General features: G+C 40.9%; 5 protein-coding genes across 9 annotated transcripts; 2 read left to right on the top strand and 3 right to left on the bottom strand.

The window, feature by feature from the left end:
• Positions 1 to 100: 100 nt before the first annotated feature.
• Positions 101 to 1891, top strand: ATP6AP2 (ATPase H(+)-transporting accessory protein 2). The gene is made up of 3 exons (XM_018111429.3): positions 101 to 271; positions 499 to 851; positions 911 to 1891. The coding sequence occupies exons 1-3, from the start codon at positions 223 to 225 to the stop codon at positions 1472 to 1474; spliced, it is 966 nt and encodes a 321-aa protein (XP_017966918.1). The 5' UTR covers positions 101 to 222; the 3' UTR covers positions 1475 to 1891.
• Positions 1892 to 2306: 415 nt separating this feature from the next.
• Positions 2307 to 4504, bottom strand: sage (salivary gland-expressed bHLH). The gene is made up of 2 exons (XM_018111472.3): positions 2819 to 4504; positions 2307 to 2756 (listed from the first exon to the last, which is right to left on the bottom strand). The coding sequence occupies exons 1-2, from the start codon at positions 3475 to 3477 to the stop codon at positions 2492 to 2494; spliced, it is 924 nt and encodes a 307-aa protein (XP_017966961.1). The 5' UTR covers positions 3478 to 4504; the 3' UTR covers positions 2307 to 2491.
• A 164-nt stretch (positions 4505 to 4668) lies between these two features.
• TrpRS (Tryptophanyl-tRNA synthetase) lies at positions 4669 to 6523 on the bottom strand. The gene is made up of 4 exons (XM_018111401.2): positions 6170 to 6523; positions 5679 to 6090; positions 5041 to 5620; positions 4669 to 4982 (listed from the first exon to the last, which is right to left on the bottom strand). Exons 1-4 carry the CDS (start codon positions 6369 to 6371, stop codon positions 4878 to 4880), a joined length of 1299 nt encoding a protein of 432 aa, XP_017966890.1. The 5' UTR covers positions 6372 to 6523; the 3' UTR covers positions 4669 to 4877.
• Positions 6524 to 6695: 172 nt separating this feature from the next.
• On the top strand, positions 6696 to 9943 carry Vps16A (vacuolar protein sorting 16). The gene is made up of 9 exons (XM_018111380.2): positions 6696 to 6862; positions 6941 to 7130; positions 7196 to 7466; positions 7527 to 8215; positions 8281 to 8408; positions 8467 to 8615; positions 8671 to 8954; positions 9014 to 9609; positions 9669 to 9943. Exons 1-9 carry the CDS (start codon positions 6807 to 6809, stop codon positions 9814 to 9816), a joined length of 2511 nt encoding a protein of 836 aa, XP_017966869.1. The 5' UTR covers positions 6696 to 6806; the 3' UTR covers positions 9817 to 9943.
• A 530-nt stretch (positions 9944 to 10473) lies between these two features.
• On the bottom strand, positions 10474 to 21720 carry LOC108658848 (uncharacterized). Of its 5 annotated transcripts, XM_089259088.1 has the most exons (7): positions 21572 to 21720; positions 20939 to 21476; positions 15957 to 16214; positions 15780 to 15888; positions 15584 to 15721; positions 14958 to 15508; positions 10474 to 12969 (listed from the first exon to the last, which is right to left on the bottom strand). In XM_089259088.1, the coding sequence occupies exons 2-7, from the start codon at positions 21036 to 21038 to the stop codon at positions 12497 to 12499; spliced, it is 1629 nt and encodes a 542-aa protein (XP_089115214.1). In that variant the 5' UTR covers positions 21039 to 21476; positions 21572 to 21720; the 3' UTR covers positions 10474 to 12496. The 5 variants fall into 5 exon arrangements, with proteins under 5 accessions (XP_089115214.1, XP_089115205.1, XP_089115210.1 ...); XM_089259079.1 differs by lacking the exons at positions 20939 to 21476; positions 21572 to 21720 and adding an exon at positions 16647 to 16941 and having other exon boundaries at positions 14518 to 15508; XM_089259084.1 differs by lacking the exons at positions 20939 to 21476; positions 21572 to 21720 and adding an exon at positions 16647 to 16925.

The following is a 21720-nucleotide window of genomic DNA, read 5'->3' as shown; positions in this document are numbered from 1 at the left end:
AGTATTAAATACTGTTATATATCTGGTATACCACTTCTTGTGGATAGTTTGTGACGTCACAGTATTTGACATTTCTTGCTGCAAAACCACGACAGCCCTGGCCATTAGAGATGAGCTACTTTCGATAGCGACCACTTCTTCTACCCATCACATGACAGTCAGAGCGTAGTAGGTTTTTCTATGTGCAGTTGTTCGTCATATGATTAAAAGGCTGGCAGAAAAATGAAAATGTTGCAAAACGTACTCATTTTTTCATTATGTATAGCAGCAAGTAAGTAAATCTATTCAAATATTGATTATAATATGTTTACAAAGCGTGCAATGTGTTTGAATTGTGTAAATTCTTTAATCAAAACTCGCATCGATTCTGCTAATCAGGGTGGAGGTGGCTGAAAGAGCCCCATCGACTGCTGGTTGCGCAGAATCGTAAAGTTCCAAGTGTATTACTATACTAAGTGTATTAAAATAGAAACTAAACTTATTAAAAACATTCCACAGTTCATGCCGCTGGCGAGTTCACCGTGCTGAACAGCCCCAAGGCGATTAGCTTCAAGGGCACTGATCCCCTGAACAGTCGCGATGTCGGCGATGTGCTATATGCCTCCATGGGCAACCCCGTCGTTGGTGATTCTGATTGGACTGGCCTGACCATTAACGATCCTTTCAATTTGGCCAAGGGCGTTATTGCCGTGCATGTGGAGGGCCTTAGCCATGTGACAACGACAGGCAATGCAAAGTCCTATGAACTGGTGGGCTCCAATACTGGACATTCGCTGAATGCCCTGGCCGCTGAGCTGGAGGCAGCCAACGAACCCGTCTGCGATATTAACTTCGACCAATACGATGAGGGCGTAAGTTAGCGTAGCTCATGGTCAAATCTTATCTAATCAATTATATTTTTCCTTTTAAGGTACAAGCTTTCAGGGCTTGCTTTGGCGAATTCGAGACGCCCGCTGCTAAGCCCACCAAGCACCTGAACCCCACGTTGCACAATGCTGACAAGCAGTTCCTGCAGGAAATTGGTTTCATCAATGCCGCCTCCGAGAACTTGGCCGAGATGCTGAAACCGTCCAACGTTTTGCTCATTCGCCTGTCTGTCGACGGCATTGCCAAGGCACATGGAGAGAAGTCTCTTGCTGTGGACGAGGCCAACAAGCTGATCTCTGCTGCCATCAGTCGTCTTCTGGCTGCCGCACAGAAGTCCAGCGACTCGGTGCTCTTTGTTCTATCCACAGACAAGGAAACCAATTCCCGCAACAAGCGCGAAGCTATCGCAGCCGATGACGATAACAAATACAATTTCGCCGTCTACTATAACGAAGATTATCCAGTCATTTTCAACATCATCTTGTGGTTCATGGTCATATTCGGTCTGTCGCTTTTGGCCATCTGCTATGCCATCGGCTCCATGGATCCCGGCCGTGACTCCATCATCTACCGCATGACCTCCACAAGAATGAAGAAGGACAACTAAGCGCTCGTTGGCCAAAATGCTAAACAGCGTCTGAAAACCTTCCACATCCTTTGTTATTTCGCCCCATTTATGTTGCGAAAAAGTCAACTCAAAAACTAAAAAAAAAAACCCAATACTGTTCTTCATTCAATTCTTTAGCGGACAAATTGTGTGTATGCGTGTGTGAACAGTGTGTAGTTGGCTTTGTGTATGCCACCCATAAAGTATACAATAAGTATTACAAACTTATTAATCTAAAGTGCAGTTCAGCAATTCCATTATCAACTATAATTACTTGTTATATATTTTTTCTGTTTGTTGTACTTTTTAGGTTAACATATTATCGAAACAATCAATTCTTTTTTTCAATTTATGTAAATTATCAACTGTAAAATGTTTAAAGCGTAAAGTTAAAATAAATATAACCTAAAAAGACAATTGCTGTAGCGACAATTAAATTATTAAAATGTTTATCATTGGCAACGGAGGAATCGGGCTGGTGTTCAGTATTTTTTTGAACTTCTAACTTGATCAACCAAATTTTTGTCACAATGGGGTTTCCAATAAGCACGGCCCAACTAGAGTTATACTAATTTATGACACTGAAGCCTAAAAACTTTATCCACGATTTAATACAAGAATTCTCGTATTATATAAAAAATAACTGGATTCTTAAAATATTTATTAATTTAAATGTCAATCAAATTAAATCCTAAAAATGATATTAAATATAATTATTTTTCAGGATTGCTATTACTAAGAGATTTCATTTTTTCTATATAAATTTTTTGGTATAATAATGTAAAATTATGTAGAATTTGTTGTCAAGAATTAGAATTTTTCATAAAAAAAAAATTTGTTTTCATATTAAATTATATATTTTTATAAACTGAACAACAGGTCAAGTTTAGCCATGGTACACTGGTATTATACGATATCTACAAATCAAAAGGAGTCACTGTATGATGAAAATTAACCATATTCCGAAACTTTCTTTGGCAATGGCACGTGAATTGTGCTGATTAGCCCAAACCTTGGCTACGTGTTCCAATGATCCTTGGAGTTGGTCTCGTAGTTGGGGGAACTGCTGCTGCCACCGCTCCAGGTGCAGCCATTCTGGGATGAGGCAGCCGCCGAGGCGCTGTTCTCGTAGTCATACCCAGCGGAGGGATTGAGATGTTGGCCCTGGCCATCGTAGTTCAGGGAGCGATTGCTGCACTTGAACGAAACCAGCTCGGTTTCGGGCAGCACGTGATTCTCGCGCAGCATGGCCTGCAGATGATTGATGTAGTTGATGGCGATGCTGTAAAGGGAAGCTAGCTGATCAGCTCCATGATGCATGTATTACACACATGATTCACTCACCGTAAGCTCTCGATTTTTGAGTACTTCTTGCCATTTGGCTTCGAGATGGGCAACTTGGAGCGCAGCAGATCAAAGGCCTTGTTCATGTCGCGCATGCGCGTGCGCTCTCGATCACAGGCCGTGCGTCTGTAGTCTTTCTCCATTTGCAGCGCCTTTTCGCGCCATGCGGGATTCTGTTCCTTGGCGATCTCCACCTCCACGGCACCAGCGACACCACCGCTCCCATTGCTGCCCCCGCTATAGGTCATATATGTGGGCGGTGGCACGGCGACCAGTTCGCTGCGCTTGGGCTCAGGCGGCGCACAGCCATCATGCCACATGGACACGGTCTGTGGTATGCTGATGCTGTAGGCGGAGCTGCCACCAATTGCCGGCCCGATCAAGCCGAGAGTGTGCTGCTTCTCGTAGCTGGACATCAATGTGGGCGAATAGCTGATGTGAGCGTGTGCGGGCGCTGTATAGGTGAGCATCGCAGCGCCGTCCGGCGAGAGCGAATAGTTGAGATTCGCTGCCGGCGGCTGAGCGGCGCCCAGCTCCAGGAGCACGGGCTGCTCGGCAGAGGCATCAGCGTCCACATAGGCGCTGGGCAATGACACCGGCGTCGGTATCAGTGCCGGTGGATCGTCGTCCGTGGCAGCGCTCAACAGTTGATCGCTCATCGCTTAAGCCGATTGACGTTCGCTGCCGACGACCTGTCGCTGGCCAATGATCCCCACTTTCGATTTTGTTTTTGTCGCTTAAGAATATTCTCTGGTCGATGCATGAGCTGCACTAGAAGTGTATGCAATGAAAACTGTTTTTCCTAGCTATTCATCATTCGTCAGTGGAGCTGCGGTCCATGGCGTCAGCCAGTTGATGGAGTGTCTCGTGGTACGTGTGTCAACAGTCAAGGATCGTGATCGGCTACGTGTGTCGGCTTTTCCTTTTGTTTACCTGTCGCTGCAGCAGCAGCAACAACAACAACAATAACAACAACAACAACAGCAACCCCGATAATAACAAAGGTGACTGCGGCTTAATTTCCTTCTATTGTCAGGGAGAATCGAAGATGATGCGCGTGTGCAATGCTGAAGTCGCGTTTGGCTTATGGGCAACTGGCTTTATGGATCGTTGTCGACGTCGTCGTCGTCGTCGTTGTCGTCTCGACTTGAGTTTGAGTTCATTTTTCTTTGCAGCAGCATTCTTCGTATATGATATACACAAGCGCACCGACCGCGCTCCGTATAGAGGCTGGCTTTAGCTCTATATATACACACACATGTGTATAAATATATACATAGATATACATATATACATAAATATATTTTCAACGCGTGTAAACACAAGTGTTTTGGGTTAATTAAAAAAAAAAAAATGAAATAAAAAGAAACCCATATATACTTACCTGTATATACGTCAAATACATATACCCATCACTAGTATAGGGTTTGATAAACATACATTTCCATATACCTATACATGTACATATCTGTATATCAATTATATTACTTCAGGTATAGTTGGCCCATAGACATCGTGGGCCCAACTAGTACTCTCGACCTGTAGCTAAATTCATTACTCGCTTTATTAAGATTATAGTATTATGAGCGAAACAGAAATCGAATGCGTTCAATAACTCTCGGATTACACGGAAATTATTACATTTTTTCGCAGCGACGAGTCGGAAATATATTATTTTAGCTGCTTTACCAGATGCTTGCGTCAGAATAGTAGCTATATATTCACCATATACAAATATATGAAATATATATATATGTATATAAATAGTGGAGTCGACGCGACGGCTCAATCGCTATTCCCGTTTTTGGAGCCTGGAGTTTTACAGCTATTTTACAACTAGCCAAAGTGGGTCAGTTTGTAGCCGTTTATTGGTTTGTTTGCATTTTGTTGCTCTGTGTGCTTATAAAAATAATAACACAAAATTTTGCTTAGTAAATAAATAGCGAGCGCATCGTGGGCCTTGTGTGTGTGTGCAACAAGCTTTCAGCTGTGCGGCAAACACACAAATCAATAAATACGTTTGTGTGTAAACAATGTTCATTCTATATATATAATGGCTCTAGCTTCCAAATTTCAGGGCTCTGATCTCAAAATATTTATCCAGCACTTCATCCGTTACCAATTTACGCGCTGCCTGATGTTGCTCCACAATGGGCGTAAGAGTCTGTGGGGAAATCGAAGAATTAGTTTATTTCTGAGTCGAAGTTCTTGCTGCAGCTCACCTCAATAGCCAGCTTTTTGATCTCGCCTGTCAGCATTTCACCCTTGCTGTAGGCAACGCGCACTTCTTCGAGCTTCTTGTCATCCTCTAGGAAAAACTTGAGTAGCTGATAGGCGACATCGATGTCAGGAATGCCACCCAGTTGACGATGTTCTTCAACTGTGGTGCGTCCGCCCGAAAATGCGTATTTATTGATTTTATTCTTGATCTGCTTAGGAGTATCAGTCAGAAATACAGCCGAGTTTTGCTCGCTCGCCGACATCTTCGTTTTGGCGCCCTGCAGAGCCGGAAAGAAGCTGGAATGGATGAGCGCACATTTGGGGAATCCCAGTCGTGGGGCCACATCGCGAGTCATTCGGAAATATGGATCCTGATCGATAGCGCAGGGTATTAAACAGTGAACTTTCTTATTTCCAAATATAAAGGGAAATGTGCTTGACAGGGCGGGTGCTGCTTGCGCGGCGGGGAATCCAATCTTGCCAATAATATCCGAGTCGCCGAAACCGAAAATGCCTTTCACCTGGTTGAAAGTGACGCACTTTTGAATTCGAATTATGTTCTGGTAGAACGCAGGACATTTGCTGGAAAGGAAACGATTCGATTATGCGCAAAGTGTATATGGTACGCATATGTATTTACCCCATAAACTCCAGATTATTGAATATGAAAGTCTTGTTCAGGTCAAAACCCATGGCCACAATATCCTTTGCATTTTCACGAGCCAACCTGATAGCCTCCTCGACTTTCAGGTCCTTCCATAGCGTCTTCTCGTCGTCCGTCAGCTGAATGATCAGCGGCACATCGAACGTTTCCTGCAGCCACTTTGTCAGAATAAACGGCACTAGGTGACCCACATGCAAGGACCCAGAGCTGGGTCCTCGGCCCGTGTACAAATAGAATGGTTTGCCCTGCTCGATTAGCGTTAAAATTGAGTGAAGATCACGATGCGAAAAAAAGATACCGCGTTTAATCAAATGATGAGCTGGCTTTCCTGTGATTTTTTCAAATCGTGTAATAAGTTCCTCATCGATTTTACTCGAGCCAAAACGCTCTGCAACGTGTCAATACAAAATATTTATATATATAGATAATTTTCAAGATTTAAGTGACCACAAAATCGTGTTGCATACTTATTAGCTTGTCGTAATCGACGCCTGCATCACTGCTGCTAGCCACATTCCATGGATCAACCACATCGTCAGCGTTTGTGGTTGTTGCTCCTGCCTTAGCGCCACCAGCGTCCGTCGCCGTTTCGACAGTCTCTGCGTCGGCTTTGCCATTTAGGGTGAGTGCATCGACGCCCTCAACAACTGTTTGCTTTGTGTCTGCCATTTGTTAATAAACTAGTAATGTTTAAAGTTGTTTAAAGCGTAACGCTGTGACAAATAATACTGCCTGTTGAAATTGGCCTTTCACATGTGCAGAACCAGCGTTGAATATGTTAGGGGCTCACACACGGAAAATGCTGTCACGAATCAAAACTATCGTAAACTATTTTAAACAAGAAAACAATTAGTAAAACAGTAATTGTAAAATGTTAATGAATTGTTTATTTATAGCTATAACCATAACTTTATTTACTTGGTATAATTTTCAATTTTATGGTGACCTATCGTAATACGATTAATTTAATGGAACTACGATTCGTGACAAGTAACTGTTACACCCACTTCTGCATTCTCTAATCAGACCAACAACAGTAGCGGAAAAATGCACTACGTCTGTTTATTTTTTCCTTAAAGTATTTAAATATTTATTAACTTAATCATGCCGATTATGAACAATACAGGAGAGTGGTTTAAAGTGCGGCCGGACTACTACAGGTGAGGAATAAAGTAAACTAAACTTTTCACTGATGAAAAATATATACATATCTCTCTCTTGCGGTCGAACGCCCACAGAAAAGTTGAGCTTGCAACACCTGATTGGCCGATCGATTTTGATTTGGAATACATGCAAGTTGCAGTAGCCCCCTACGGAGGTCCTTTGGCTGCAATACGAGATGCAACGAAATTGGTGCCCGTCAGAGGCGCAGCGAGACCGATGATTCGGATTTTTGATACCAGCGGCAATGAGACTGGACATATTTTGGTAAGCAGCTGATATAACGAGCAACAAGTGGGTATTTATATTTATATACATATATGTAAATGCAGTGGAACCATGGCAAGTTGATTTCGATGGGCTGGTCCGACACTGAGGAGCTCATCTGTGTGCTGGAGAACGCCAAAGTGTTTGTCTATGATCTGTTTGGAAATGAGAAGGAATCGTATAGCATTGGCGGCGAAGCGAGCGTCATTAAGATCGTGGAGGCCAAAGTGTTTCAATCCGCAGCTGGCACTGGTGTTGCCGTTATGACAACTTCCGGACGCATATTTCTAAAGCAGAACAGCAACAAAACTGAGCGAAAGTTACCTGATATACCAAGTGAGAAAAGCAATGAGATTTTTACCGCACATTAAACTAAATGAACTTCACTTTTGTCAGATTCAAATGCGAATTGTTCGTGCTGGGAAATTGTAACCGAGGGTCGCAATAGCTACTGTCTGCTAGGACGTGAACGAGAAGTCATCAAGCTGCAGCACGGCCAATCTGTGGGCACCGTGACGGCAAATCTTTTTGAGAAACCTCATGATCGGATTATCAAGATTTCTGTTTCGTACAACCATCAGCACTTGGCGCTATACACCAACACCGGTTTGCTCTGGCTGGGCAGCGTCGACATGCGGCAGAAGTACTGCGAGTTCGACACTGGCCGGAAGGATATTCCATTGCAAATTGAATGGATCATGAATACCCATAATAGCGACGCAGATGCTGTTGTCATTTCCTATCCCTCATATCTCCTGATTGTTAACCGCAATGCAGACAGGAGCGAAATTCCCAGTGATCCGGTCATGTTTCTGGTCGCTGAAATGGATGGTGTTCGCATTATTAGCCAAACCTCACATGAAATGATTCAGCGTCTGCCGAAGTGTGTACAGAACATATTTGCCGTAAATAGCCAGGCGCCAGCGAGCTACCTATTCGAGGCACAAAAGAAGTTCGAGGAGAAATCCTACAAGTCCGATGAATATCTAAGCATGTGCCGGTCAAACATTGAATTGGCTGTTAATGAGTGCATCGAGGCTGCAGCATATGAATTCTGCCCCGAAACCCAGAAGAGTCTAATGCGAGTAAGTTGTATATCCATTGAATATCCGTATTCACATCAATACCCTTTCAATGCCTTCCATTTCAGACAGCTTATTTTGGCAAGGGCTTTATACCATCACATAATCCCGAAGAGTATATGCGCATCTTGAGGATATTGAGAGTCTTAAATACTTTGCGCCATGAGAAAATTGCCATGCCGCTGACCTATAAGCAGTAAAATATATAGACATTTAAATAACTTAAATATCCACTTATAAATATATTTTTGCAGATTCTCTCATCTTAATCCAGAGGTGATTTTGAGTCGTCTAGTCTTTCGCAAGCATTATGCCGTGGCCATACAGGTGGCCAAGCATCTAAAATTACCCGAATCTTGGATCTTGGAGCATTGGGCTTACCATAAGGTCATGAATGATCAGAGTAAGATGAGGCACAGTACTTTATTTCTTGTAGCTATTCATGTTTCTCTTTTCAGATGATAATGAGGTGGCTCGCAAGATAACGGAGAAATTCAAGAATCCCTCAATCGAGGGCATTTCCTATTGCAATATAGCAGAAAAGGCCTATCAAAATGGACGCAGTGAATTGGCCATTAAGCTGTTGGAGCTCGAGCCGCGTGCCTCGTTACATGTGCCATTGCTTTTGAAAATGGGCAAATTCGATCGGGCAGTGGCGAGTGCCACACAATCTGGCGATACGGAACTGGTTACGGAAGTTCTGCTCGAAATAAAAAAGAAAATGATGCTCTCTAATTTCCATGTAAATTGAACTATTTTTCATATATTTAATTTTCACAACTAATTGCTTCAATCTTGTAGATGATCATAAGAGAATATCCTTTGGCACTGAATATGTACAAGAAGATTATGATGGAGTCCAGTCGAACAGCACTTTTTGATATTTACAACACCGAAGATGATCACAAGTCTATTGCTGAGTATCATTTTTATAATGCACTCGAAAGCGAGGGTCTTGAATCGAATCTGTCCAATATTGGCAATAGCTACGCACAGGGCAGATGCACTGTTGAGGCTGAACTATGCGCGGATACGGCGCGCATGCTTAAGCTGCAGAAGACTCTCTCGACCAAGCACATTGGCACCACTGAATTCAACGGTCTATCCATACATGACACTATGTACGAGCTGTTGAAAATAGGCGAGCTGAAGGAGGCGGAGAAGATCAAAAGCGATTATAAGGTCCCTGATCGCAGGTTTTGGTGGTTGAGAATACTTACCTTGGCTGAGAAACACAACTGGGCAGAGCTGGAGAAGTTTTCGAAGAGCAAGAAAAGCCCAATTGGGTATGAACCCTTCGTGGAGGTCTGCTTGCAGCAGGAAAATGTACGAGAAGCACAAACATATATTCAACGTTGTCCGGACAAGCGCAAGGTGTACTGGTATACGCGAGCTGGGTAATTTCTTTGTTGTGATATATTCTGGGTATATGCCTATTGAAACTATTCCATTTCAGCTTGTACGAGGAGTCCATCGATTGCGCCTTTGAGCAACGGGATTTGCACAGCCTCTATGAGCTCCAGTCAAAGATGCAAGTGATCCGCGATCCCGTACTCCTCGAGAAAATTGGCCACTACATTGGCATGCTTGAAGCAAGACGTTAACCTAACATTCCACCAATGTAGTTATTGTAGAAAACTTCAGATACGCTCGGTTTAGAATTGAACATATTTAAAAGATACTCAAGTATTTAACCAAATATATTGTTATTTAAAGTTCTATGAACAAAAATTATTGGATATTATTTTTGAGGGAGAATACTAAAAACTTGTTGATTAATAATTTCAGTTCATGTATATCCCCGAAATAGATAAAAAAATGTTTGATTTTTTTCCAAGGACATTTTTTATTGTACATATATATAGATATATGTATATGTGTGTAGTTATGTATGTTCCAATGTATATGTATATATAGATCACATAAAGCAAAAAGAGAATATTTTACTACTTTGTTTTTGTTTCCTTTTTTTTTTTTTTTTTTTGTGGATGATAATGATAATGATGATGTAATTTGGTTACTCGATATTTAAACCCGTCATATTTCAAGTCTCTACAACTTTAGCCCTTGTTTCAATATATAGATTGATTTGTTGGTTACATACACATACGCTTCAATTAATCCTCTACATATACATAATTACGAAGTTTAGTTAATTACAGTACATTATATCATATATGCATATAGTATAGTACATAGTCGTATGTATATAGGTAGAGTATGAATACATTAACTATTCATTTTTGTTGTTTTTTTCTTCATTTTTATTTGTATGGTTTATATTTTTCGTTAATTATAATATATATTAAATATATTTACGAACATAACAGCAGTCTTATATAAGATGAAATACATTTAAATATAGAAATATGTATATATATAATTAATTTATTGTTTTCATTAGAGGGTTTTGAGTTGCATTTCAAAGTTTGTTTTTTTTTTCGCTCTTGCCTATCTCCGATTTATATATCCTTAGCGCAAAAACTTTTTCATTCACCCCTGCAGATCGGTTGAACAGATGGGAAAGTTTGGGGGCCTAACTTCTATGCAGTGACAGGAGAAATGTGCTTCTGGAAAAATCTTGATTTCTAAAAAAACAATCTGCAAGGATATGTAAGCTTCGATTGGCCGAAGCATGCAATAGTTTTCCTTCTTGTTTATATAAAAGTTGGTAGCTAAACTATATCAGCCAATAATAGGCCGCATAAGCGTGTGGTCTTATGGATCTACTGTATATATATATTATTATATAGGGTTAGGGAGGGGGACGCACATTTATTTAGGATTTAGTTGTAGTCTAATTTTAGACGCTGGGCGTCTCGCAAATGCGCTTCAAAATTTGTTGTTGTTTGGCGGTTGGCGGCTTTAGGTATACTATATTACTATTATTATGTATTCCTATACATATATTTATATATATAATATATATTTTAGTATTATGTATATTTACGTTTATGCTTGTATATATATTGTATTGTATATATGTAATATATAATATATATATATTTAAAATTTCAATTAATTTGTTCTGTTTCGTGTTTAGTTTCTTCATGTTTTCTTTTATCCTTTAAATTTTATGCATTATTCGTACATAAGGAACCCAATTACAGTTTTTTCTTTCTTATTGATTGCTGGGGCGTGGTTTGACACATCCCTGATTTCTCTTCCTTCTTGTTTTTGTTTTCTTTAAATAATTTCTAATTATTAATGTTAATTTTGTATGCATGCATAAAATACTTTGAATATGACTCACATCATAGAAATAGAACATATAGCTATCTGTATATATATATAATTATATTATTGTTATGTTTATTACATTTAAGGACGATCGAAAATTGTAATTAAGACAAACATTAGATCAATTGATAATCGTACAGACACACACATAGAGAACAATATATAAATTAAATGTTAAAATACGCACATATATCTACAAATATATATTCCTAATTTATATCATATAATACTATAACTACCATACGAGTTATTGTGGGTGTTAAACGGAAACAGTTGAAGCTTTAAAGCTTCAACTCATTTATTATTATTATTATTATTTTTTTTTTTTTGTATTTCTTCAGTTTCAATTTTTTTTATTTAATTTGTAGCTAGCTATTTTATTGGCTTGCATATTCGATACAATATTTTTGTTTTATAATATTTTTTTTACTCGAAGTATATTTTGGCAAATTTAACTTTGCGCCTAACGAAAAATTTTGCTAATGTGTTTTATTTTGCCAATATGATGAATTTGTTATGAAAAATGCTGTTAGCCAATTACTACGTGGAAAATGAAATTGTTTAAACCCTTGACGTAGTAGTTGGCTACATACATTTCAATAAGTGAATCAAAAATATTTAATTTAACTACGATAATGACTAGTTGAAGAAACACCTTCAAAAATGTATTCACTAAATTTTATGCTTAATTTTTAAATGGGGTTTCCTTTTTTTTTTTTGAATTTTCTAGTGCAGATTTAAGAGAGATAGAGAGGGAGACAGATAGGTCTTATATATAAATGAATACATTTGCTGCTGCTTGGTGTGTGCTGTAGTTGCTGCTTTCTGCCAATTTTAGGTTAGTTTTGTTTGGGTGTACTGTGTGAAGCGGCTTTAACAATTATATAGAAAATTATGTATTTTAAAAATCAAATTCGGTCTGCTCTGCCTAATTCTCTACTGCCTTATTGGGGAATCCTCTTGCTCCGACTTAATGCCTTACTTAAGTGCTATTTCATCACAGCCAACGCTCTCTATGCGGTCCGATCTGATCCGATCTGACACTTAATTGATTGTTTTCTTGTAGAGATTTTGATGTATATGCTCGTTCTGCAGCGCGCACATCTGACCCACAGCAACAGCGCCGAGCATATTGGCATTGCTGCTGCCACCAGTACCACCAGCAACTGTTGCGGTACCCACTGACTCTGCCCCAATGGCAGCAGCAGTTGCTGCCAGCTGATCGCCATTGCCCCCAGACAAGGTTCCATTGCGGCTGGCACGCAGATTCGAAAAGAATTTCTCTTTGAAGCCCAGCGAATACTTGTGCTCAATGAAGGTGTACGAGATTTGCATGGGCGTGGTCGCTGCCGGCTTGCTGGCTGGCATTGTTGCTGTTGTCGCAGCTGCTGGTGCTGCTGTTGCTGTGGGCCGATTGAACTTGGCTGCGGCAAGTTGATTGCTGCTGTCGCTGCTGCTGCCGCTGTTGCTGTTGCTACTGTTGCTGTTGTTGTTGTGTGAGCAGGAGTAAGAGGTTTCTGCAATAGGTAGAGAGAAAAGGAAAAGAAGTAACGAAATCATAAAACAAAAAACCAAAAGGCAAACCAAATATATGAAAAAAGAACAAAAGATAAACGATTACAACAGAAATATAATTTGTGTTTAGTCTGAGAGATGAGAAATACAAAATAAATTATTGCACCAAAGTGGAAAGTATCTTTCGAGATGTGTGTTAACTTAATATATATATATATATAATGTGAGCTCTGTGGGCTAATGCTTATAGTACAGATGGATATATTAATATATATGTTAAAATGTGTGTAATATTCTAGATGAAGTTCAATTTGCTAATTCTTAAAATATAAATAATACTTTTCTTTTGCATGCTCTATATAGAGGCATATAGAGTCTGGTTCTGACAATAAAAGTGTTCGTTAGATTGGAAATTAAATTCAAAAGTTTTGCAGTTTATTACAATGGTTCGCATAAATATATGCAATCGCTTCGTCTATATATTATTATGTCTAATTAAATTAAATGGAGATCAGCCGTTAATCGCTAACTAAAGTGTTGTATACAAAATCATATTGCACAATCTGTACGATTCGCGTTTTCATAATACATAATACAAATGTTTTTAAAGACACAACTTATATACGCTCTGGTCAATATAAGCCGAAAAAAATATTTAAAAAGCAGTCTAAAAAATGTTTTTCCAATGGGTTTTGGTGAGTGTCGACGGCCCACCCCTCTACAGACACACACTTTCTAACTCTTTATCAGCCAGAGGGGTGGGGCGTACCTTAAAGTTATAACTACAAATTGAGTACATTAACTAAGCAGTGCGAACTATGTTGTTCTTTTACAGTGTATTGTTAGAATGTTTGCTGTTCTTCCGGTTTGTTTTCTTCATTTCTTGTTTTTGTGGTTGTTGTTGTTTTTGTTCGTATACGAGAAGCGACGCTGGCTGTTTAAGTTGGTGGAGCCGGCGTCGCCTCCAGCGAGCATTGGCGCCGCATTAGTAGCTGCTTGAGTATAGGCTACGTTTCGGTGTTGACAACGCCGGCACCAACAACTTCAATGGCTGCCACTGTGATGGTGCCCGAATTGACGGCCGATGCAATTGTCGATGGCATAAGATCCTTGCCGTCAGCAGCTGCAGTCGCTGAACAAAGACTGCTGTCCGTCAACATTAATGCATCGCTGGCCACGATTGGTGCCTCATCTGTGTCCATGGGTTCGACGCCTGAAGCACTTGTTGCAGCCACCGCTGTCATGACATGTTTTTGCTTCAGGACAGCAGCATTTGGGCTTTTATGCTGCTGTTGCTGTTGGGCCGGTGTGGGTGAGCTGCTCTTGCTGCTGCTGCTGCTGGTGGGACTAATGGGCAGCACATGTTGGTGTTGCTGCTGTTGTGGTTGTTGCTGCTGTTGCTGTTGCTGCTGGTGATGCTGCGACGATGACTGTATCAGATGGGTGCTAGCTGTGGTTGGCTCTTGCAGCAGCAATATGTTGGTCTTGGTTATGTTTGGCAGCTTCTGGTTCTGCTGCAACATGTTGGTCGTGAGTGTTGCCACCAGAGCCTGTTGCTGTTGTTGCTGCTGCTGACTAGCGGCCGTGGTAGTGAAAGTCAGCGTCTGTGTGTTCTTGGTGGGCGATGTGGCCGGCGTCAGTATGCCCAGGTTAACCAAGTTGGGCAGCGTGATTTTAGTGGGCGTGCTACAGTTGCTGGGGACCACAGCTGTTGCAACGTTGGCTACATTGCTGCCGTTGGCCTTCGACATGCTATTGTTGCTGTCAACCAATTTGTGTTGCTGTGCAATGTCCACGCCGTTTGCCACATTGGTGGCCAACTTGAGTATTTTGTTGGCCGTGGCATTGGCGGCTATTAAATTAACGGACTTGGTAATGTTGTTGTTGTTGTTGTTGCCGCCAGCAACAGCGGCAACATTACTGTTGTTGTTGTTGGCCTTAATGGATACTAAACCGAGTGTGCTGCGCATTAAACTGTTGTTGCTGTTACCTGTTGCTGTTGTTGCTGTTACGCTTGGCGACTGAGTGCTGACGCTCATTTGTTGTTGCTGCTGCTGCTGCTGTTGTTGTTGTTGCTGCTGTTGCTGTTGTGGCAAATTTGTTACAGTCACAATGTTGCCATTGCTTAGCTGCTGCAACATATTGCTGGCAGTAGCAGCATTGCTGGACAAACTATTGCTGCCCAAACTGCCTGCGCCATGGCAACTGGCGCTGGTGCTGCTTGACATGTTGCTGCTGGATGGGCTCAGCGAGCCCAGTGATTGCGATGGCGAATTGCTGCGCTGCAGCAGGCCAACATTGTTGTTGGCATTGTTGCTTCCAGTCAGGCTGCTGCCATTGCTGCTGTTGTTGTTTTCGGTCTTGCATCTGCCCACATTATCGGCAGTTGCTGACGCTGCAGCGGCTACCGCTAAGCCAGCTAACTGCTGCGTCGTTAGCACGCTCTCCGGCTGTGAGTTGTGGGTGTGAAGCGCATGATTTTTCAGGCCTTGCATCGTTTTATAGCTCTTTCCGCAGTGGCACTTGTAGCCCTTGCGCACTCTGTGGGAATTTGTATGGGAATGGGCAAATGAGTTTTGTGTGTTTTTTGTTGCTGACATGTATTTGGTTACTAACCTGCCGTCCTTTTTGTGGCCATTCTTCGAATGGTATTTAATTCCATTCACGTTCTTGTAACGCTTCTTGCAGCCAGGAACGGGACACGCAAACGGTTTCTCATTGCCGGGCGTGCCATTGCTGCCGCCACCGGAATGCCTGCAAAAGTTGACACAGATTATAGCTTAATACATAATGCTTCCTCAATGGAACGCACCTGCTGCCATAACGCATAATGAACTCAGAGCTAAACTCCTCGGTGGTCCAAGAGTCATTGCTGTCCTCCGATTCCGAAACAACCATTTCATCATCGTCCATTTCGCTGCCTGCAAAGTGCGAGATAAGGCGATCAGTTCAGTGGCCAAGCCAATAAATGAATATATGCGATGCTTACCTGTGGGCGTATTGCTGCGATTTGACGATGACATACTATAGCTATGATGCTTAATCGCAAGCTTGCGCTTGAGCTCCGCATTGCCCGCATTGCCACTGCCGGCGTTGCTGGTGCTGTTGTTGTTGCTGCTGGTGTTGTTGATTAGGAAAGTGGATGGCTCCTTTCGAGCATCATCTGAGATGTAGCGGAGCACATAGCTCAGCGGCAAAGACGCAGGCGGTGCCAGCTCTTTTTGCTCGACCACCTGAGGATCATAGTCTGCAGAGAGGAGGGCGAAAGAATGATGGATGAGTATGGCTTGTGTTTTATACAAACACCTAATAATTCCACCTAATAATGACACCCGATACGGGTTCACAGACAAGTAACCTGCATACAATAAAATTATTTCAAAATGCCACAAATTATAAATATATGTATAAATATTTCTTATATGCTGATTCTGTATAAATATATGGTTTAATTAAGCACTGAAACAAGTTTAATCTCATTGTAACACTCAGACGGGTTTTTAGGTTGTTTCGGCAATTTAAAGATCATTAGTTCAAGAATGGGTATATACCCACATTTGGGGTGTTGTTTTGTGTTTGGATTTTATCTTATCGTTATAATATATCGTGTCAGAGATTTAAACACGACACACTTTCATCTCCAATATGGATAGAAACACGAAACAGACCCAGCACTTGCCTCCATTGAAAAGTTGAAATAATAAATAAACAAATAAATGTAAGCGCTTGTAATATTCTGTTCCGAGTGGCCCACAGTGCTCGTAATGCGGTTGCTGACGCATTTTTATGGGGGCCTTGTGATTGCGGACACACACCAACAAATACATGTATGTATTTATATACATATGTATATTAATTGTTGTACATAGGGGTATGTGCCGGGGATCCGGGACACAGGCGCTCACATGTGTGTGATTATCTTATCGTGCGAGCAGACGACAAGCATAAGCTCAAAGTTTGCTTGATCAACCCAGTGCATAACAGCAGCGCACAGGTGATTGGCTCACTACTCGCGCATGTGTGCGTAACCTAACCTCTGCGACCGCACATGGCATTACTATTTAGTGCAAGCAACCAATCACATTCACTCTGTGGACTAGAGGCAGCCTGCAGACGAAATGCAATCGATTGGGGCGCAACAGGTAATCGGAATATCCTGCCCATCTCTTATCGTTGGATACGCACACAGCGATAACAATGAGCCGATAACAATGCAATGCGATTCGATATGAACAAATATAAAACATATGCGAAAAATTAGAAAATTGATTGAGAAACATATGTGCGCACATAATGTAAATGTACATATCTCTCATATATCGCAAGAGCTCTACTAATGTGTGCGTTATCAGTTGCTATTACTAAAATGATGACTACGTGCCCTGCAGTCGCTGACATATTCCCAATGAGGCGACTCACGTACTTGTAAAGCAAATATGAATTTTAAAACTGTTATTTAACAATTTATGGCTAACAGTTATTTGTATTTAATTTTTGTTGATTGATGAAATCGGAGTGGCGTATTGGTTTGCCTTTGTCTATGTCTATGATTGCCGCCCGGCCAGCGTCATTTGTTACGCTCAAATCAGTTTACAATTTTGTTGTTTGTACAGTCATTGTTGTTATGATTTGTTATTGTTACTGTTGTTGTTTTTATTTTATTTCTATAGTTGATAACCTTAGGCAATCGTTGCCGTCCGTCTGTCCAGCACTTCTTGGTATTCTCTCACATGAGCCTCTCTCGCTAGGTGACAATTATTCAGCTGACAGTTGGTTTATCAAATTTTCAAATACTGCAGCACATTTGTTTTGAATCAAAGTTGATTTAGCTATACGTATACACACATTTAATATACTATATAGATCTATACAGATATACATTTATATTTCTGTATGCGTGTATCGCTACCATACGTTCGCAGTTTTAAAAGTAAAATAAATATAAACAACGATACTCTCTGCTGTTATTCCTGTTATTCTTATTGCTTTTGCGTCGTCATCTGAGTCATTCACTTGTTGCAGAATTACTTTTTTTTTCTTTGCAGATAATAATTATACATACACAAAAATATATACAATATATGCATATACTTTCTATATATATACAGATGTTCTGTGTTTGCTTTTTGGGCGTGCAAAATTTGTGCAATGCTCATATCGAAATTTGATAATGAGCGTCCAGAATGTCACTGACTGGAAACGAAAAATTGTTTAACAAATTGGATTAACAACATTCCGCGCCGGCCTGGCACATGTCGACCTAAACGTATTGCAAAATATGTAACGGCATATTGCATTTCACAGTATGCACAAATTATCGATACATCAACAGGGCACGTTGCGCTTATAGATATGTATATGTAGGTACATATTTATATCTATGTATAAATACAGATGTATGCACATATGTGCGAGTGTATGTGTGTATACACAACAGGTGCCTGGCAACTGTGCAAAGGACAAACTTGAAGGTCTTGCGACGGCGTTGCCATAACAGCAAAAGGAAATCGTGAAAAAAAAAACTCCCAACTCCCGTGCCGTTGACGACTGAAAGCATGTACAGAGATGTTGTGATGCGATAACCGTAAGACAACTAACCAACTGGGCCAAGCAATTACATACATCTACACACACACATAAAAACTATATATGTATGCATGCATATACAGTAAATGGCAAAAGTCCTTCGAGTTGATATCTCACTGAAAGCTTGTGGGCACACAACTATATTAGATAAATTCATTTCAACGTACATATACATTTATGTATATATGGCCAAGGGACGTGCGTGGGCGTGGACGCCATTAACCATACCAATTTTATGTAATGCCAGCGAACGCCTGTCAACGACGCCATTTGCTGCTGACCGTTATCAAAGCACCAATACCAGTAGCAGCAGCAGTCGCAGCCGCAGTCAAAGCAGCAACAACAACGACAACAACAATAAACAGCTGCTTACTTATAGCTGTAATAGTCAGCTGAGCAAGATGCCACCCCTATATTTACGTTAGAGAGGAGCGCGTGTTGGGCTTTCTGATTAATAATAGTAATAAAATATGTTCTGAATTTATAATATATTTTGTTGTTATTTTGTCAGGCTTATACATTTTCTCTCAAATGTTCGCTCATCTCTTATCGCTTATCTACAATGCCTATACCATTCGATTTGGTTCTAATACTATTATTATCGTCTTTTAAAATTCATTATCTTGATTTCGATGATTAAAATTAGTGTGAAGTCGTGCCAACTAATTCGCGTTCGCTTTAACAGCTGCCAGTTCGTGTCACGATGTGCACTCAAATTTCAACATAAAGTATGCAGACATAATTATTTACAAATATAAGTGAAGCACAAATAAATGGGCTGAAACAGCCCCCGAGCCTCGCACCACCATTATGTAAAACACCCCCTGGGCTCACGTAACACACACAACCCCTATGCCCGAACACCCATTGCAGCCAAGTGGCAACACTGAGCTTAATTTTATTGATTTTCCACCCCCTCACAAACAGCGCACACACACATAAACTGGCGTCGCTGCCACTTAAGTACCTGGTCTAAAATTAGACATATTTTTGTTGAAAGCCCGGTTAGCCTAGTTGTAGCATTGTTTTGTCGCTTTCCAACACTAACATCTAACTCATCCACGCTAGCCGGCTTCGGTTCACGTAACTTGTTTACAGTAACAAATCGCATGAATGAACCCTAAGTATTTCCCTTGAGTGTTATTGCTTTCTAGCTTCCTTTATAAATTTATGTATATTGGGTGTTATATATAGCTTTATATATGTATGTCTATATACCTTTTCTTATTGAAGAATAGTAGGTTATTCGCTTAAGCGAGCTTTCACAGTAGTGAAATGCACGTAATCGGACACGTGTGAATGGGCCGCAGCATTGACAAGAATTGATTACCTGCGTGGGTACAACTGGAGCACAAGTTTTGTCACTGCTCGACTGATGAGGTACTTGTGCCGAACAGGTGATAACACCTGCAAAAGACGCGCTAAAATCCCAAGCCCGAACCCAAGCCAAAGACAGGTCAAACACACACACACAGCCCGACACACACAAGAAAAGGCGCTCACTTGCCCTTGCCGGCTGGGGTACAGATGCTGCCACTGCTACGCTGGCGGCTCACCAACACAGGCACACGCATACACACATACTTAAACGAACACATATGTATTGTTGTTGTTTAATGGATCACCGGCTTTTTGCTTGCTTTTGTTGTTTTTGCTTGCCACGCAACTGCGTTCTCGCTCACACTTGTATACTTGGCGTATCAAAGCCAAGCGTACCTACATACATGCAGACATATACATACATCTGTATGTGTAATTGTATGGAATGAATGCTGTACATGCCACGAATGGACATTAGCCAGTGTGTGTGTCTGTGACTGCGGCACAGGTAATTCAGCTTGGCTTGTCGCCTATTGTGAATGCGCTCGCTTGTTTCAATTGAAGGCGACGACGCGTACGCATTAAAACGTGCGTGCGTATTTAAGGCCTGGCCATATTGATTTTCCATGGCACACTTTGATATTATTGCACTGCAGCAATATACTTTGCCATCATTTACAAATGTGTGTGTTATTTCATAGCTAAAATTGTTTTCAGGGCTGGGCAGTCGATACCGAACGAAAACAATATTTTATTCATGCACCGAAACGCTACAACGGGCGTATATTTATATGCACTCTCACAAGTTTACCTACAATTTAATGACCATATGCACACTCACAAGCAATCACTCTCACACACACACAAACAGTCTGACAAACCTGTATATACTATGTACATATAAATAAATTAAATAAACAAAACACAGAGTGCCGACTATGTCAGCGGCGTCTGATACAATGCCGTCCCGCTCATCACGCGACTAATTAATGTTGTTTGTCATTGTTATTTTAAACACTTTCGCACTTGTTTATCGCACTAATTGTTGTTATTTTAAATACTTGCCTATATGTGTGCCCTCGATGTGTGATATTAAGTCGTTCAGACTTGGAAAAGTTTTAAAACAGCCATTGAATTTGCAGATGTTGATCAGAAACACGGCCATATCACTCGACGTACGACTGTGACTGCGCGTTATGTAAGTGTCACTGTTTGTTTAATGTTAAATTTCTGGCATCCAAGAACTTAACAGTTGCTAAGCTGTTACTAATGGTGTGCACAGTTTTCTGTTAACCGTGTTCAAACGAATACTGTGGATGATGCCTAACTATCGCATATGCTTGGTTATCGATGTATACGATAGGTGGCAACCAAAACAATTGTACGGCGTCGTTCCAGCCAATTTATACAATTAATCAATTAGGTCCAGCGAAAATGCAATATGCAACGTATATCGAATTTGATTATAGTAGTTATTATTAATGAGCAAGCCAGATGAAATGACAAACGTTGCGTCGATTAGTATGTATTTGTGTGTTTCCTCCCTGGCCGTACGCACACACACACACACACTTATGCAAAAATGCTGTTATGCAATTGAGGGCTGCAATGACACATAAAATTAAATTATGATTACCTGTGCACAGAATCTACGCTTTGCGTTTTTAGATATACATTCAAAATGATTTCACTACTTACAGCATCCTGTTTCAATTGTGGTGGGCTTTAAATTGTTCAAATTACAACATAAACCAGACGACGTGACGACACCACGACGCGTGGCTGTATGCGGACCAGGGCTGGATAGCTATTCGATGTATATTCGATAAGGTTAACGAGAGGTAAAT

The sequence above is a fragment of the Drosophila navojoa genome, chromosome 2, assembly GCF_054131105.1.
Source record: "Drosophila navojoa isolate 15081-1374.11 chromosome 2, UAZ_NAV_1.0, whole genome shotgun sequence".
Taxonomy (NCBI): domain Eukaryota; kingdom Metazoa; phylum Arthropoda; class Insecta; order Diptera; family Drosophilidae; genus Drosophila; species Drosophila navojoa.
The sequence above is the reverse complement of the archived record's forward strand: the minus strand, read 5'-3'. Positions and strand labels throughout refer to the sequence as shown.